This window comes from Seriola lalandi, unplaced genomic scaffold, assembly GCF_002814215.2.
Source record: "Seriola lalandi dorsalis isolate HSWRI2012SDOR001 ecotype SW California unplaced genomic scaffold, Sedor1 jcf7180002054945, whole genome shotgun sequence".
In the NCBI taxonomy this organism is placed as follows: Eukaryota; Metazoa; Chordata; class Actinopteri; order Carangiformes; family Carangidae; genus Seriola; species Seriola lalandi.
The window spans coordinates 2,648,176-2,667,110 of record NW_019525496.1 but is presented as its reverse complement, the minus strand read 5'-3'; the positions used below and the strand labels follow the sequence as shown (position 1 = coordinate 2,667,110).

At 40.6% G+C, this 18,935-nt stretch overlaps 1 protein-coding gene across 1 annotated transcript; it reads left to right on the top strand.

Annotated features, from left to right (window-relative positions):
- Positions 1–2,312: 2,312 nt before the first annotated feature.
- On the top strand, positions 2,313–18,449 carry ncs1b (neuronal calcium sensor 1b). Its single transcript, XM_023394141.2, has 10 exons — positions 2,313–2,501; positions 3,160–3,280; positions 4,303–4,445; positions 7,693–7,717; positions 12,918–13,056; positions 15,158–15,236; positions 15,753–15,841; positions 15,920–15,997; positions 16,614–16,721; positions 17,205–18,449. Exons 3-9 carry the CDS (start codon positions 4,382–4,384, stop codon positions 16,710–16,712), a joined length of 573 nt encoding a protein of 190 aa, XP_023249909.1. The 5' UTR covers positions 2,313–2,501; positions 3,160–3,280; positions 4,303–4,381; the 3' UTR covers positions 16,713–16,721; positions 17,205–18,449.
- The last annotated feature ends 486 nt before the right edge of the window (positions 18,450–18,935 follow it).

Sequence of the window (18,935 nt, the reverse complement as noted above, 5' to 3'; positions counted from 1 at the left end):
AAGAATTGCTTTCAGGGGAAGGGCTTTTGTAGTGTGAGTTGGAGGTGCTTGATGCTCTGCATTACTCTGCAATGGAAATGCCACACTTTCTAATGTATCACATAATTGGCAAACAAGAATGGGAGATGCAATTGTGACATATTTCTGCCTGGATGTCTCTAGAAACACTGTTTTGTGATAAATAAGAGTAGGATAATCCAAAATGGGTTTCCCCTGTGATTTCGATCAGCGATACAGTTGTAAACAAAATGGAATAGAAATGATGTCCTGAGGTAATGATTATTTAAAAAAAACATCAATCTTATATCAGAGAACAGCTTTAATTGATGCTCTTTCCATTCGAAACACTCCCATTCTTTTGTAGCACATTGTTTATTTGTTTGATGACACTGATATAATTAGAATTTATGGAATTAATGATCAGTGTTGGACTAAAGGGTTAGCTGTAGACTGTGCTCTGCAAAATAATTGAGTAATCTGAGTTTAGGTCAGTTTGCCCTCTGCTTTGACTACAATCCACATCGATAAAGACAAATTATGTTTCTAAAAAGAATCAAGCCTTTACTCAAGATCCATCTGCTCTCAGATCTGCAGCGTAAAAGGATGAAAAATCCATTGATTTATTCCATTTTACTATGGCCTTTCTCCTGTGCCTTGCCCCCTCTGTTCCTATGAGACTACTGTAGCTGCAGTTGACTGCAACAAGGGACTGCAGGGAAGGGCACTGAATACTAAGCTGGCCAAGTCAGACAGCCTACATTTAGATCCAACCCTCCCATGAATGGGCGGAAAGCTCCTATTGGGATATTAAATGATGGTGAAGCAGTTGTTAATGGACAAATCCTATAACTGAACATCTGTTGGCATGCTGCTGATGGGAGCTGAATTTTAATAAGCTGCACGTGGAAAGATCTGACTGCAAAGTTTGGACTCAGGCACGACTAACATGAGCAACAAGCACGAGCAACAAATTAGACTCGTCAGGAAAATGACTCGTGCTTGCATCTTTCATGCAGCCTAATAAGCAATCAATATATGTAAAGACTGCAGAACATTAATCTTTTGCTTCAGACCTATTTGAATTTCTGTCGTACCTCAGCAAACATGGCAGTATATCTGAAATTATATTTCCCTGTTCCCATATTGCACTTTTTCTCAGCTGGCCTTTTTGCTCCAAATCAGTGATTATAGTAGACTATGTTTGGATAGACTTAACCTGAATTTTGCTGGTATGCTCTCTCAATTTGCAATCCCACTCTCAAGCTTTTATTCTTATTTTCTAGTGTCAGACTTACAAGATACCTGGCATTTTATACATACTGGCTACAGAAATAAATATTACCGCAAAACTTGAAATATTTTCAAATAACTTAAAGTGGCACACTTAAAATTTACACATGAAGATCAGTTTATTTGTTCGAAAGAGTAATACTCAGCCTATGAAAACAGCTGTATGTCTTTCATGGTTCTGAGTTAAGCTCTGAAGAGAAAATAACTCTTGTGATGTAATTAGGCTTGAGACTTCAAATTTGTAACATAAACTGTTGGGATGGAGTTTGAAAGACATGGGCATTTACTAGTCAAAGACAAACAAAAGACTATTAGGTTGCATTATGGGAATGGTAGTGTTTTTGGAGCTTGGCCCATACTAATCAATCTAAAAGTCAGGATATCTCAGTTTGTGCTTTGTGTGTATGTCTCTTGTTAGTCCTTATACCAAATTGCCTTTAATACCTATTGCTAGGCAATTGATATAGACTAAATATTAGCCTACATCATGCATAATTTTACAACACTGTATTATATATTAATTATAGATAAAACACCATGCAAACTCATTAGGGAGATATACAGTCCTAAAAGGAAAGCAATTAAGAGTTTCAGAGTTTAACATTAGGACTATTAATACAGCCCTTGCTACATAGCCTAATAATAATATATTTGGAAAACATGCTAGGCTTTAAATTGATAAAAAATAATTAATTATATTGTTGCAGTGATTGGTCAATAAAAAGGTAAAGTACCTCCTGTCTAACATAATTAAAAACAAAAAGTAGCAGTTTATGAGCATCGAAACGTTATCCCTTTTATTTGCTTACTCACAGTTTTAACTTGCAGTAAAACTGGGCATACAAGCTAGCTAAAAGTGCCATTTCTGCCTGTGCTCTCTGTCCCGAAAATGTGGGTCAAAAAGTGAGCCTGGGTAGACTAACCCTTCACTTTATACGACATGACACGTGTAAATGCTCTTAAAGCATACAAAGAGTTAGTGTATGACCAATGGTACCGCGACGTCAGTGTCTCTCGGGCACGGAGCAGAGCTGGTCGGGGCCAGGAGCGACGTCACTCCCTGACGGCGGCATCAGAACAGAGCAGACGGCCATCCACGCAGCAGCAAGTCGTTCGCTCCGGAACTCGGCGAAGGAAGACAACACCGGGCAGCGGCTCTCTGCTTTTGGGACTGACTCCCTGGACGGCGACTTTCTGCTTCTGTAGCACAGGTAAACCCTGAAGTCGCTTTACATGGAAAAGCTTTATATGTTTCAAGATGCTTTTTCTGTGTTTTTTTAGTCAACTAGCTACAAGAAACAGCGTGGGTACTAAACGTTGGGAGTACAATGACTAGCAAGCTTCCCGCACTATAGCTGTTGTACTGTAGCCATAAACTGTGTGTTGCTATGGTACTGCCTGGCAACATCCCACACTGCTGCCGCGAGCTGCTAAAAACATGTCTCACTCATGTCAACAAAAAAAAAAGATTATATGGAAACAAAGCGCACTTTCATGAGTTAATTCAGCCCTTCATTTGGTATGACTGCGTGTGTGCTTATTAGTTGTGTTGTTTGCCTTAGCCACCTGTTTTCATAAGACTCGAATAGAGTTAACGCTACAGTCAATTTGCTTTTCATATAATTATGCTAATTTAAAGCGTGGAACTTAAATATACTCGTCTCTGCACTTCAATTACCACCACACCTCCTGCTTCACACTGTGCATTGCCTGTTGGCTACATTCAGCAGCTTTTGCAGACAGTAGAAAGGTCGATGTCTGTTTTGAGTGTTTTTCCAGTCAAGTGCTCATGCGTCTGTGGCTTTAGGTGACAGCATTTCCTTTGTCTTTCCCTTTGTAACTGCTCTCTCCGTCTGTTTATTTTCGTAGTGTCTAAGTAATAACCAGAACCACAAGGCTTGAGCAAACACAAGATGGTGATTACCAGCGTGGCATCCTTCAGAAGGACATCACTGGCCATGGACACGAAGAGCAGATGTTTGCTGTGAAGGTGCCTAGTTTTCTATTCTGTGGCTCAGACAGCTGCTCCGGTTAGGCATCAGTGCATGCCAATGCCAGGCCTGATACAAAGAAATTCCATTATCTCTCATCTCCTGTCTGCTGTGACAGAGAGGAGGAAATCACCATACCATGCTGTCGTGAGGCTAGGAAGGAGGGAGCATTATGACTCAGAATGGAGGAGAAAAGAAAACTGTCACTCTTCAAATCCTCCTATAAGCGTGGTAGACAGCACACATGCTTATTTTAAGAGCAAGACCAGATCCCTTTTTTGCTGTTCAGCTGGCAACTAGAACTACAGAACTATGTTGAGACCTGGCTTCTTCTTTCTTTTCATAAATTATTACTGAAACCTTTTACTTTTTCCCAAACTGTTATGTCTGTATACATTCCATGGATTAGAGTTAATGCTTTGAGTGAGAGCAAAGTGCAGCGGGGTGCATCCAAGGCAAACTCCGTTCATTGTATTTTAGTTTACACACCTCCTTATCTCAGCTGTCAAGAGGGAGGATTCTTCTCTACAGTAACTTACCCAGAGCAATAGAGATAGTGGTGGGAAAGGAGGGGTGGGAGGAGTGAGAAGAACAGAGAATGACTGTGAGGGAGTGAGCGTGCTTAACCCAGCCACTGAGTGACTCTTGTATCCAAGGACGAAGGTAGCAACGCATCCAAACGCCACTCTTCGCCCACGGACTGCTGTGAAGAAATGAGGTGGACACATAGGCACTCAGCAGCACTTGTATAGACTCAACAACCTGCCGGCCCCTCTTCTTAGGGCCCCTGGGGCTTGACTCGTCTGTCTGGAGTGCCAGGGCTGATGACTGAGCAGATCATGACCACAGCTAGAATGAACCACACAGAACGATAGACTCATTTAACTTGAATGGGAGTTGCTTTTTTTTTTTTTTTTTTTTAAATCCAATCCAAACCAAAACAAAACAAAAGCATCTTTCTCTTACCTCACCAGTGTCATTGCAGCTAAACTGGCACACATTTGTTGTATGTTTTTGGCAGAGGAGCAGATTGGAGAGGAGGTAGTAACAGGTGCTGCGTGCCAAGGTGGATTTGGAGGTGTGGAGGAGAGCTGAAGATCATGGGTAAATCAAACAGCAAACTCAAGCCAGAGGTGGTGGAGGAGTTGACAAGGAAAACCTACTGTGAGTACCTTCGTTTTTCTTTTTTTTTCCTTTTTTTTTGGCTTGTCATTAGAATAGAAATCCTGCACAAACTCTTTTCAGCTAGACTGTCTGAATTTCAAAACATTCTGTCCATAGGTAAAATATCATACAGTATGTGATAGGAATACCTAACATTGATTCTGTTGCTGCTGTTTTGAAATCATATTTTCCACCCACTGTTTTCCATGCAGGCTTTACAGTAAATAGCCCTGTCTGTTGGGACATATTGGGATTCTAGATCAGTTTCTCATTAACAATAGAACAGAGCTACAACTAAATGTTAGCTGGGAATATGCTCCCTGTTTGATTTGAATTTGCATTTAAATGTTGTGTAGCAAATTATAATTGGTTAAGGTCTGGTAAAAGTTGTAATCAGCATCTTTAAGGCACACTGTAGGGATTTATGAATATGGAGATGCTGAGTTTGCCATCAAGTTGGGGGTTTTAGTGATGAGGATGTTGTTTTATATGGATGCATGCTCCACATGTGTAAATATTTTATAAATGTATACACAGATAGATAGATTGATACAATATAAAGACATTCTATGTGAATTCATTCATAGCCTTAAATCTCAAAATTATAAATGGAACTCCTGCATAGAGACTCACAGAAATAGTGGGATAACAGGAGGGAATGGCCCAAACCTGAATCCTGTCCACAACTTTGCAAGAACATGGATTCTTGTTGTTTCTCGCAACTTATCAGGACATTGCAGATTGACAGCATTTGCTTTTCTCACCTTGCTAGAGCCTATAATAACTTATTTATTGACGATCTCCTACTGATTTTTTCCCCCACAGCTTTCAATCAAGTTTGAGCAGAGTTCACAATTACAATTACCACAACAATGTCTGCTCGGAAGACACTATATTAATCATTTGTGTGTTATTTCTGGAGCACAGCGTTATTATTATTATTATTTGAGCAGTACAGTGTGCAGGTGTGGGTGGGAGTTGACATCCATTGGCTGCTTAATGACAGTGTTATTTGTGTGGTGAGTCTCTCCCCAGCAGAACCAAGGAAGGCAGGAAATTGCTGTGGAGGAAGATTGGGCTTCGTGCTGGGCTGGGCTGCTTGCTGCTGTCCTTTACTCACTCCCTCTCTCTTTTTCTTCCTCTGTCTCTCTCTCTCTCTTACCCTTTTACCCTGTCTCTCTCGCTTTATCCCCTAATTGCCCTCTTTGAGCAGGGAATGGAATAGTATAATTAGGATCTTATCTGGTTAGCATCGCTGAGAGGGGCACCAAGCTTTCTCTCCCAGCGTGATCATTCTCCCTTGTTCTGTTGTTGCTTGACTTGAGCCTCTTTCTCTTGCTCTCCCATGAGAAGCTTTGTCTGCCATTTTAGTCAACGCTTTCCTTTGGTTCTTGACAGATTGGGGACTTAGCAAATTTCTCTGGGCCTATGTGTCTTTTTGTTTCAGTGGTAGAAGAAGTAGGGTGTTTTTTTCCCTGCAGATAATGCTGTGTGTTGACAAGCAACCAATGAAGCTAAGGCCAGATCTAAGGCCTGTTTAGTTCAAAAATAATATCTGTTGATGTCTGTCTTCTGCTTTGTTGTAGATTTGAAACCGCTTCATATGAAAATGATTATGGCCTTATATTTTCAATAAAACACTTTCATGGCCAAAGAGAACATTAAGCCATGCAAAGGCTCTGGCTAGCCAGTGTTTAGTGAAAACTGTGGCAAATGGTTGCAGCCTCACCTGTCCATTAAAGAGCTTAATTCAACCCAGAAATACTCTTCCTAATGACTGTTCTGGCATTACATGGATAAAATAATAAAATGTCTGCAGGATGTAAGCAAGGCCCATATAATAACATGATGATTTTATAAGTTGTCAAATCCATGAAGAGGCTCACAGTGACAGACTGCAAGCTGGATGTGTTCTAGCAGACCCCGAAGGGCCAACCGGCTGAGTGGGCCCTGCACTCTCCTGCAATTGGCTGATTGCATTATTGCCCATTGCCTCTGACTGAGTTATGTAATAAAAAAAATTATTAAATCATAGCCATGGTAAATTGCCTCAATTTTTGACTACATTGACCAATTTAATGGTAGCTTGGCTTGGCTGACAGTTGTGAGATTGACCCTGACATTTATTGCCCAGGAAAGAGTCACATGATGGGTTTCTTGGTGAAATGCTGAACAGAACAAATTGAGGTTGAGATATATGCAGGCGAAAGCTACTTGACCTGGCCTCCTTATTGATAGCCTCTGTATTATTCTGCTCCAGCACTACACCAGTGTCATTATGGAATGCTTTGTGTAAATCTGGCGCAGTGTTCACAAAAATCATGTTTACCCTTGTCATAAATGTATTTGTTGTCTTAAATGTATCTGACTGGGCTCCCACAATGTGAGGGTGTTGGATAATGGTGATTTGATTTGACCAAAAATGTGGCAAGTAGGTGTCTAAGCCTGGAACTCATTGTTTACTTTGATTCCTTGGTTGTACACGTTTGTATTAACCCTGACCGTGAGTTGCTCAAGGTGAAACATTACAGTAGAGGAAATTATCGATTAACTAACTTGCTATTTGTTGTGTTTATAAGCCTCTTGCTTTGCCTCAGGCCCAACACAAGAGATAACAGACATCTATCATCAGACTTACAACAACTACATGAATTCAGAAAGTCTCAATCAAAGGGAAAACCTGGTTAAACTAATGCTATTAGTTTTCAGCCTTTGTTTTCATTAGTAACCTCAGGGGCCAACAGGCTTAAAATTGCTTAGGTTACTTGAGAGAAAGTAAAGAGACAAGGGAAAGCCATGAGGAATTGGTTGATTAGATACTGGCAGATAATGGTGCTTGCGTGGGCATGATAACACGTCTCCCCTGCTAAACTCTTCTCTTTCTTAAATCTGTGGCTGACCTTCATTCCCTCAGCCTTGTTTGTCTTTTTCTGTGGCTCCCTGGGGTTCACTCCCACTTGTCCTCTACTCTGCAGGCCAGGAGAAATTATTATTCATCTCCTCTGATAGTATGCTGGAATTGATAAATTGTACACTCAACTAAACATGGCTATTTTCCAATAATTGCATGTTGACACTGTTGAGTATTTTTGGTCAAGTCAGAAGATTTGTGGAAGAAGGGATTGGGCCAAGATGATTAATGATGCTACTACTTGGCTCCTGTGTTGTATCTAACAGCCAGCTACTCTTTTTCTAGGACAACCAAAGTTTTTCTCCAAACTAACATAACTCTGTATCTCTCTTACAGTTACAGAGAAAGAGGTGCAGCAGTGGTAAGTGTGTCCATTAATTTTTAATGAGAATTTTCCATTCCTGATGTGAGGCTAGTCATATATTTGCAATTGTTTCTTTACTGGTAGAACTCACAGGAATCAGGGGGTCTTATCTTGACCCACTTGCAAAAGCCACATTGATGTTCTTGAGTCCACCGATAGTGTATTTACAGTTGGTTTGATAGTCGATTTGAAGCCATCTCCCTCACGCTACCCTGAAGACAGACACGTTCTGAAAATAGAATGACTTTGAAGCCTTACTGAGACTGAGTGACTTTGGAGGCTGATAACACTGATATAAACATTTCCATGATGCATTCCTCAACAACCTTTTTGCTCTGTTTGCAAAAAGGGATGTGTGATAACAGAAGAATGGCGGGGGCACAAGGTTGTTTCACTCTCAGGCACTTAATGACTACATGGCTACAGAGCCTCCACAAGGTTGCAGATTAGTAATCCTCTCTGTCATACTCTCTACCTATTAGTCAGTGTGACCAGCACCAGCATCATCTTGCAGAGGTCTAACCTTTATCTGTTCCCAGCCTGTGCTCACTGTGTTGTAACATGTACTTACATATATCCAAATGAAATGTGTTTGTGAAACACTTACACCTTAGGCCAGGATGATTCTCAGTGCCGTGGTGAGAGTGATCATTACTGTTAAGGTGTGATTTTCTGAATGTCTTTCTGAAGGCACAGAGTGATAGACAATGCATCTTCATTACAGAGATGATTCAAGCATGAGCGTAGTCATTGCTTTTGTTTGCTGCATGCTGCTGTTGGACTATTGTTTCTTTGGAAATGAAAAACAAAGAATAGTGTATGTCAGAAGAGGGAGCACTGTAATAAAGTGATCACTCTTCCATGTTCACACTTCAGTTCTCCTGCTTTGGTTTTGCATTTCACAACCTAATTCTGCATGCATGAAAAGAGCTCTGCCTCAAGAGCTCGTTGCTGTTCATGTCCCTTGTTAGGGAGTTTACGGGGGGGAAGGAGCCTGGGCACATTCACAGCCACACAGCAGCAGCAGAAGCAGCAGCATTAGATATCACTGGGCATTGGCAGGTCCAGAGCCCCCAAGCTGGCCTGTCTCTGGGGCTGCCTGAGCGCACTGGGGCGGAATACCCCCCACCCGGCTTAAACCTCCACCCTTCGGCTGTGCAGCCAGCTAGCTCACCATCACTCTCACTGTCTTTCACAGGAAAGTTTGCATGAGTCCTCACTTGAAGATCAGCAGCAATCAACATGGCTGAGTGTGAGGGATGAGAGGGAATTTTACCAGGGGAAATGCCAGATGGCGTGTAATTAGAGCACAGGCACAGACACAGAAGAATTAGCAGGGTTAGATAAATGCCTGTGTTGTGCATTAAATTTGTTCCCCTTTCTAATTCTCCTCAAAGGGAACATCATTAGTATGCCTGAGGCTCACCTGAAATCAATAACAAAATGCCATAGTGCAGTGATGTTCCTGCCAGCTAGGCAGGAGCAAGAGAAACATCCTGCACAACTCTTTAGATAGCCACCATGGTAGATGCCAAGGAGTAGGAGCCAGTGCCAGTAATAAATACTTTATCTTCATGCTGGCTCCCCAATGGGGTCTGATGCACAATGTCACGTCTGCTATGTCCCTGCAAGTATAGTGCATAGTTGCATTGTTACCCCGGCTCAAGTATAGTCTGACCGTGTGTGTGTCTTAGCACCAGTGTCACCAAGTCAGACTTCTTGTACATGATGTGCTCTTAGCAAATTAAGGTGATTCTCACAATGACTGTTGAATAGCTGACACTGAGGTAACATGTATACGCTGGTACATTGCTTACTGTATCTATTTTACCAATGTATGTGTGTGCACTGCTTATGTAACCGCACTGCTAATATGTTAAATGTAGTAGTCAGCCTAAAATGGACGGCCTATGCCTCGTCAAGCAAATTCATTTGACTGTCTGAAGAGGGAAGATAACATTTCAGCAACAGTGATTCAGGCAAGCCTTTGATAAATCAAAACTCAAAGTGCATATTAAACATTTTTACAAGTCTGATCAATACAGAATTTTTGAGGCTAATATTTGAGAGTTTAACAAAGAGGTCTCAGCTAACTTTTTTTTTTTTAAACACATAATATAACCAAACTTTTTTGATACTCTCTTGAATTTGGTTTTTAAAGATTTGTGACAAAGACATTTAGGGAGATTTTACAGCTGAAAACTGTCAAAAACATAACTCTGAGAGCAAACTTGAACTATGCTGAACTATAATGAACATCAGACGAAGTACAGTAATGAATGATCTGGGTAATCTTTTACAATGGACATGAAATTGTTTTTCAACAGCTGTAATAGCCTATCGCCAATAACTAGGTGAACTGCGACGGCTTTACACATGATAGTCTGTTCACAGATCCTGCATATATGTGTGTGGAAAAAAAACCTATAAAAATCTTTTCGTGGCTCCAGAGGGAGCTGTGTGAAATCTGATAAATTGCCTCAAGCGATGTCAACTAAATCAGTGTCACTTGGGGCTGAAGACTGCAAGTTAGAAAATGAAAAAAAAAGTCTGGAGGCGTCGAGTTAGAAAGAAGCAATCTTTACCAGACCTCTTAAACCCACCGCTAATCTGTGCTTGGGGCAGGCGGTTTGAGGCTACATCAGCTGCTGTTAGGGTAATACACCCAAACCTCCAACAGAACTGTAAGATGTAAATTTAAATAATTGATGTTTTGTTTGTGATGGCAATTTTGTTTAGTTTTAATACAGCCATAAAATGTATTTGTCATCACTTCTTGGGTATCCAAGAAAGAGCAACAGAGAGAGACTCTTGCTTACTCTTTAGTTGTTCTTTCTCTTACTCACAGGGTAACATACACTTTGCCACACATGCCACAAGTCCTTAAGGTGCTCTTAAAATTGTAACAACTGGTTACAGAAAATAAACCTTCTTACACTCTCAGGCAGGGAACAAAGGGGTGCTAAAGTGATCTAGTATTGCACTTTCATAAAGTTGAGTGACACATAAGACACAGATTTAAATAAGTGGTCGAAATCAAAGCAGCAGAGGCCAGGATATACTTTTAACCTTTTAGCCTCCACATTTCCCATAATGCAACTCTAGTGCCTTTCATAAGACTGCTGCTGCCTAAATACCCACTTCTTTCAAACTCCATAACTCCAGTTTGTAACACAGGTTAATTGGGAGTTGGGAAAGCTTGTTCAGAGCCACAGAAGACATGTTTCCACAGTACTGAGTAGTTGTATAAAGTACACACCAATCTCAGCCTCACAGCAACTTCATCAGGGTGTCTGGACCACATTATTTATGTGTGTGATGTTAATTCAACTATATGGATTCATCCCTTTGTCAGTGCAATACAGGCTACTGAAAAGCTTTTTATCAGAAACACCCTTCTGTACTGTAATTTCTGTTCTACATAAACTCTGATATCAATATATATGTAATAAGCAGACGTATGGGTATTAGAGTACCAATGTAATTTAGTTTGTTTGTCCATCCATCCATTAGCTATACCCCTTATCCTTTGAGGGTTGCAGGCAGCTGGAGGTGAGAGGCGGGTTGCACTCTGGACAGGTCACAGGGCACACCTATAGAAACAAACAACTCTTCACACTCACATTCACACCTATAGGCAGTTTAGAGTCACCAGTAAAGCTAACCTGCATGTCTTCGGAGTGGGGAAGGAAGCCGGAGTACCAGGAGCAAACCCTGGCAGGCATTGGGAGAACATGCAGAAGGCCCAGGCCGGTCAGCAGGTTTGAACCCAGAACCTTCAGCGTTTGTTTGTGATAAACTAAAATTGGCTGATATTTGACCCACCTGAAATTACTGAAGAAGAACAGAATAGACACTTCTTGTAAACTATGTAGCTGTCACGTAAAAGTATTATTATTGTGGCTGTTAAGATTGTTTAATTTTATCACTCCGGCTGCACCTGTGACACCCAAAATACGTCATTACTGCCCAAACAAATCAAACTCTGGGAATTTGTATTAATGCTCTATACCTAAAAATGTATACTGTATGCACTGTACACATATAAGCTATACAGTATGTATCATTCAGCCTTTTACATTGGTTTCAGAAATATAATATTCCATAGTAACACTTTAAAAATGACTAAAGAATTCAGGTGAAATGGGTCGGCTCTGGATTATGATATGCTTTGTGTGTTCTGTACTTTGAATACCAATTAGGTTGTATTCTGCATTATAGAGAGCTAGGCTTTCATTTTCCTGCATATCTCCAGATAATTCAAATGTGAGAATTACATGGTTCTGCTCTCTTCTCGCTTCTCTTCTCGCTGAACTTTTTCCCAGCTGCTCCTCAAAGCGTCTCTCCATCTCTTTGACTGTATGGAGCTAGCTTCATTATCTCCCAGGCAGATTAAAAGTAAAGAGTTTAAGAGGAGTGAGGAGCTAGAGTGTTAGTGGAAAAGATCTTTCCTGACCTTCATTCTTCATCAGAACACTCTCTGTGGCCTTAATTACAGCCTTGGCTTATTTTGAACAGTTTTAACTGAATCACAGACGAACATGCAGTGCTCCCTTGTGTGAACTTGCGTCATTTTTGCTGTTGATCAAGAGCAAAAGCTTTTTGCGATGCTTTTTATAACTAGAGAGGGTTATTATTTCCTCCTTCTCTTACTTTTCTTCTAGCATTTATTTTTGTAAAGGCTAACACTCTCTTTCTTACTCCTTGACCTGTTATGGTCTAGTAAGACTGAGGCTGCTTTTTTCCTTTATGAAGACATACAAGGAAACTACCTACCTTTGAGTGACTGCGCTTGAAATTGCTCATGAAATGCTTCTATATTTAGGCTAATAGAGACGTTAAGTCGCTCTCTAGATATGTCATTTCCAGGGGCGAGAGGAAGCTCTCAGACTTATCTATCAGCTACGCATATTATCAAAAGAGGACTAGAGAGTAATTTGATTAGAGTTAACCACTCTGGGCTTGCTATTGGATTAAGGCGATCGTCTTATCTGTGAATGAGACAAATAGCTTTGCACTTTACCTTTTTTGATCTAGCACAGTCAACTGAGTCAGTAGTACCTGCTGTGCCTGAAATGGGGATGTGGCTTCAGTCTATCATCTTTGTCAAGTCTTGTCTTAATTATGCATTCTCATTATGCTATAAACCCTTTTTTCTAACTCTTTAAATAATCTCAATATGTTCTTTATTTTTCAGGTACAAAGGCTTCATCAAAGATTGTCCAAGTGGGCAGCTTGATGCCGTCGGCTTCCAGAAGATATATAAGCAGTTCTTTCCTTTTGGAGATCCCACAAAGTTTGCCTCCTTTGTCTTCAATGTTTTTGATGAAAATAAGGTTTGTATTTAGATTTATATGTTCAGCTTCCTTTGTCACATCAAAATCACTGAGAAATAGTTTTGGACTGGTCTGTCCAGGGTTGCTGCAACATAAAGGAAGTTATGTTAACAGCGATAGTGTTTGAGGGGAGAGCTAATCTAAAGGGTCTTAATTCAGGTCAAGTCAGTTTGTGAGAACAGCAGCTCCTTCTTTCTGGCCAGCCAGAGGTTGCACAGAATAAAAAATCCTATTCATTTTGCTGCTGTTATTATTCCAGGGCCCTTTTTACTTTTTATATGAGAACTGCAGGCTCTCAGTTTTGTGTACAGAAGGTTATTTATTCAAACCCCTTTTGAATGAAGGCTGTTTGTTTTGGAAAGTGAAAATCAAATTTCTAGCCCAAAGTTAATCAAAATATAGAGTAAGAAAGATGTTAGTTATAGTTGGAAATTCCATGTCCAGTGTACTCTGCAAATTATTTTTTGTATCATGTGGAATGATTGTCCTATTTCTGTTCTTAATATTTTTATTCTTAACTTTAATGCTTGTACGAATAGAATTCTGATATATTTTTTTCATGTCAAAGGACCTTGAGAGCAAAATCCTACATGTGCCTTTTGAAATCAGTCTGAACATTGTCAGTCAATATTTCAACAGCACAAATGATTTAGTTTTCAAAAATAGGCACTTTGTGAAGAACTGAAGATGAGCTGTAGCATCAATAGTGAAATAGAAATGTAACCCTTAGTTGGAAATCTTTTTTTAAGGCTGTGTGCCAAAAAGTGTGTATATTTTTATTTATTTATTTATTTATTATTATTTTATATTTTGAATAAAACTATTGTCCTTATTATGAGGAGTCATCCTCTCAGGATTTGACGATAGGACGATAAAGCAAGCTTTAACAATCAGCTGCAGTTGTCTGAAGTAATCCACTTCATTGCAGCTGCACAAGATTATTCAATTTGTGTTTACGGAGACAAACTGTGGATGAGCAGCTCCTCGGGTGTTGGGGAGCCCCTGAGGGTTTATTGACTTCAGTTAAGAAGCTTTGTGTCAGGAAGATCAGAAAACCCCTGTGTCTAATGTTAATCTACGACCTTCATTAGCGTTAGGCACCCCATAGTTAGAGAATGCATTGATCTTAACAGGTTTTATGACTTATGTAATCAGCAATGCATGACTTCAGCATTGTCTGGCTGGTCAGATGTCTGGTAGAGATAAACTTAGTCGACCCCAGGGCCATGAAAAGTGCTTGGCTTTTTTTGTGAAACAAGAGCTGTGGCTGATGGTTATAGGTGGGCCTCTGCTGTAGCAGAATGTGATGCAATACAGTTGTAGCTCACGAGAATATGAATTGAGCAAAGCCTGAAAGCTCCACTACCAGCCACTTTATATGTATTGCTTGTTGTGTACAAGTTGTTGTTTTCACTTGGAATCTAAACAGCATTTCATTTATGCAGCGCTGCAATTTGATTTAAGTCTTGTGCTGTTGCTTGAGGCTGGAGGTCATAACTTGATGAGCTGGTCTGAATCATTTCAGTTTGAGCCTCTCTGAGCTTTCGTTTTATATTTGATGACTATCCATGTTAGCAGATGTTTCTCTTCGCTGCACAAAGTGTGGCCTCACAGAAGAACACTGAAGGCCACAGCTTTGGGAGGTTAATTGGAAATTTTGAGCTTCTGTGGTAAGATTCAGTGCATGGGATTCTTGTAAATGCCACAGTGGATTATTTTCTACCTTGTTGGACAGATTTATCTGCCGAGCCCATTCATGATGTGGAATGATTTGAAAAATGTGAAAGAACTTTGTCCCAAAAATACAATGGTTGTATGTTTGTGTGCTGTAACTTTTAGACCATGAGCCAGTAGCATCCATCTTACTAATGACCAGAGGTGACATATTTCCGCCTCAGGAGAGAGCCAGGTGCAGGGTAAAAAATAGCAGCTGACTTGGAGCAAACGTCTGGCCCCGTTTTCAGCAGAATACAGCAAGGACATCATGAAAGAACAGCAAGGAGTTCATGAAAGTACAGCCACAGCAAGTGTGAAGTAAAATGCTCATCTTGTCTCTGGGCCATTTTCTCCCTCTCTTTCTCTCCCTGTTGTCGCTCTGTAGGACGGACGCATCGAGTTCTCTGAGTTCATCCAGGCCTTGTCAGTGACTTCTCGGGGGACTCTGGATGAGAAGCTGAGATGTAAGATGATGCACCCTCCTTCCCTATTTTTTGACATTCAAATAAAAGGATTTAGGATTGACTGCCATGAATTGCATATGAAAGAGGACTGGTTGGTTCCTAGAGAACAGCAAATAAAAATTGTGAACAAGATACAGCAGGAAACTTCAAGCTGGAGGTCAGGACCAAACCTCCCTTTGAAAACAGATCACCCTAGAAAAACTTAAGCTGGAATTATAACTTTTCGACAAAAAAAACAAAGTATGGTCATTATCTATATTCAGAACTACCACTGTAGCCTTTGGAAGTGGGAAGCCACCATGAAAGGCTGCTCTCTGTCTCTACTCAGATTTCAACATTTCCAAAGACATGAAACTCTATGTGCTCTGTAATCCATGAAAATAAACTTTATATTTAATAAAATCTTTTGCTTTATATTTTGAGGTGACAGTAGCTTCCTGAAGCTACCAGAAATGGTTGTGAATCTCCACTTTGCTGCAGTTAAACCCATATAGTTTAATATCTTTCTCTGCACAGGGGCTTTTAAATTATATGACCTTGATAACGACGGCTATATTACCCGTGATGAGATGTTGAACATCGTAGATGCCATATACCAGATGGTGGTAAGTTTTATGAAACTTTAAAGGTTCAAACCTGTATTTTGTTTTAATTGTACAAAGTGTAATGATTTGATATCTTAGGGGAACACCGTGGAGCTGCCAGAGGAAGAAAACACGCCAGAAAAGCGAGTGGACCGTATTTTTGCGATGATGGACAAGGTGAGAAGTTTAACATTGAAATAATATCAAAAAACTGAAGTCATAAATACAATGATAATGCATTAGTTGCGATACCATTTGATGTTACATTCTATAGTTTAACATCAAACTTTGCCTGATGCTGATGCACGTGCAGTAAAGATCCTTAGTTCACCATCAAGAGGACTGAATCTGCTTTTCTTGCAACCCTCAGGGCTTTGATATGGATACTGTTAAGTTTAGAGCTTTTAGTCTTAGCCATCACAGCGTCAATAACACTGCCCTCAGTCTATAAACATCATATATAGTGTCCTCCACCAGTAGCCCTTGGCGATATGCCCACTCCCTCAGCCCCAAGACTCTCTCATCTTTAGTGCAAGATGAGACGTCGCCTGCATAGGCAAGTAACTGCCAAGATCAGCCCATTGGTCTGGTTTTTTGCAGCGCAGCAGCACTTAATGATTTGTATTGGCAGAGAGTGGCTACCATCCAAGTGCACTGAACCAAAGATAAGTCCAACAGCATAGACCGGGGGTAGCATGATGTAGCCTGAGTGCTTCTTTTGCCCCCTTCTGGTAACTGTGTGTTAAAGCAGGATCAGGCTTCAGCTTCATTTTGTCTCATGTTCTTCCCTCAGAATGCAGATGGGAAGCTGACTCTGCAGGAGTTTCAGGAGGGCTCAAAGGCAGACCCCTCTATTGTTCAGGCTTTGTCACTCTACGATGGACTTGTGTAGGAATGTAAGGTGAGTGGGGTATTAATGAGCTAGTTCCTGCATACTTCTCCGCTTGGGTGATTTTCAATCCCAGGTCATACTTCAGCTTAAAGATAACACTGTGTAATTCTTATTTCATCAGAGCAAAATGTACAAGAAAGTAAATTCACTCCGTGGGCTGAAACCAAAAAGGAAGAAGCCACTTTCTGCTCTCAGTTTGTTCTTATGAATTATTCAAATGTCCCACTTGTTTGCTGGCAATCAAATAGTCTTGCAGTCCTGAGTGAAGAGCGAGACAGCCCTCACCACTCACTGCCTATTGTAATGCATCAGCCACTGCCAATTGTTGATGACATCCTGCTCAGCGTTTTGTCAACTGTGAAGCGAAGCTTGCAAAGACATATTTTAGTCATGCAGTAGCTCTGTTCAGCGGTTATCGTGCATGCTCTGAACACACCCAGGTTTCATGACACCACTTAGTGTCTTCTGTTCAACTGATAATCACTCTTACAGATGGATCCAACTCAGCATCCTCGCCAATCCAGCACCATCACACCTGTAACAGGAGGAAGCCACATTTAACTCGCTTACCCAGACGTGGACTGCAAACTTTTGTCGCAAGGCCTCACGGCATCTGTGTCAAGTAGCTGTTCGTCTACATTTCCACCAAGGATCGTGAAGAAATATATCCTCTGATGTGAGGGAGAATTCAAACATGTCAGCAAAACCCTCAATCATTTATCTGTGCTTCTACAGCTATGTGGCACTGCGTACACCCTTGAGTGTTGTGGACTGTGTACGAGCATTTCCGCAAGCGCAGTGTTGTGGTTTCCCCACGGACAGGAAGTGAATTCCCTCGGAGATGTTAGTGTGCGTCTTGTTCACATACTGTAAACCAGGGAGAACTGCTCAGAGGAACTGTGCTGCTGCTTCATCACCACAGAGAGAGACTCTAAACCTGGGAAAATCTGGAAAGATGTATTACAAGGTGATAACGGGAACACTAGCATTAATTACAGTTTCAAAGCAGTATAGTGTATATTGTATAATGTAAATATAATGGTAATTTATTTTCTGCTTTGCTGCATTTATGGGAATTTCCTCATAAATATGGAATGAAGTTTTATTTTTTATCAAAGGTGTTGAAATGTATTGCACTGTATTTTTCATTATTATTGTGGGATTGTTTTTTTTCTCACATTGAAGTTTCCTTTTCCTGAGAGAACAGGGTTTCTATTTGAAGAAGAGTGTTGAAGAAGTGGGGGGCTTTTCTATGGATTATTTTACTATGTTTGCAGTCTGTGCATCCTATTGTGTTTTCACTTCCCCGTTAGCAGGAGCGTCTGGTGTCTGCAGTGTTGCACAGCCACATCCTGAACGACATGACCAAGCAACACGGCGAATTCTCCCAGCTTACATCTGAATTGAGGCTCATTATTTCTTTTGAGAGCATCGCACCCCACCCTCAGCACACACAAAGCACTGGTCATTGAGAGACACAAACAGACATCAATTCTGGTTGTAAAGCTTTTGCGAGCTCTGTGGTTGCAATTGTCCACTTCGTATTTGTCCTGTGTGAGGCCAGAGCATGTGATGCCTTTTTTCATTCTTGGATTATTTTAGTTAGAGCATTAAGATGTTTTATCAGCTTCACTGATTTTATGCCTTATGCAAATGATAATTTACGAACCGATAAATGTCATTTACCTGTTGATTAACAGTATAAGAGCACAGAATAAAATGCATTTAAGTGGCTAACTTTTTTTTATTACTGTATTGTTAGTCTGGAATGGACAAAAAAATGTGTTTAATTTTGTATTTAACTGTTTCTTTGATTTTATGAGCTGCATTGTGAAATGACTCACAATTGCTCACAAATGTCTTTGTAAAATGTTAAACTCCCCTAATGATAATCAATTCTTAAGAAAATTGTCCAAAATGGCAACCTACCTATTGCATGGTATTTAAAATGTCAAACACTATGAATCCAATATCACACCTAGCCACTAAACCAATACAGAGCAATTTCATGTCAAGCTTTAGTGCCTGTTGTGCTTTGAGACACAGAATGGTACATGCCACTTTGCTCTGCAGTATAAGCCTGCACTCTGTGGTTGTGTAATGAAAAGTGAACTGCATAAAACTGTGATGTCTGGCTATTGATGGGTGGATTAATGAGGCTGGGTGGCTTTTCATGTAGGAGCTGCTGGGTCTGTCTGCTCACTGGGCCTGCTCAGACCTGCT

What these genes read in the sequence shown, in the direction of transcription:
- ncs1b (XM_023394141.2), top strand. Translation starts at nt 4,382, where the DNA reads ATGGGTAAATCAAACAGCAAACTCAAGCCAGAGGTGGTGGAGGAGTTG. An exon ending in ATGTTTTTGATGAAAATAAG is followed by an intron (nt 13,057 to 15,157) that starts GTTTGTATTTAG and finishes GTCGCTCTGTAG; the next exon opens with GACGGACGCATCGAGTTCTC. An exon ending in TCTGGATGAGAAGCTGAGAT is followed by an intron (nt 15,237 to 15,752) that starts GTAAGATGATGC and finishes TTCTCTGCACAG; the next exon opens with GGGCTTTTAAATTATATGAC.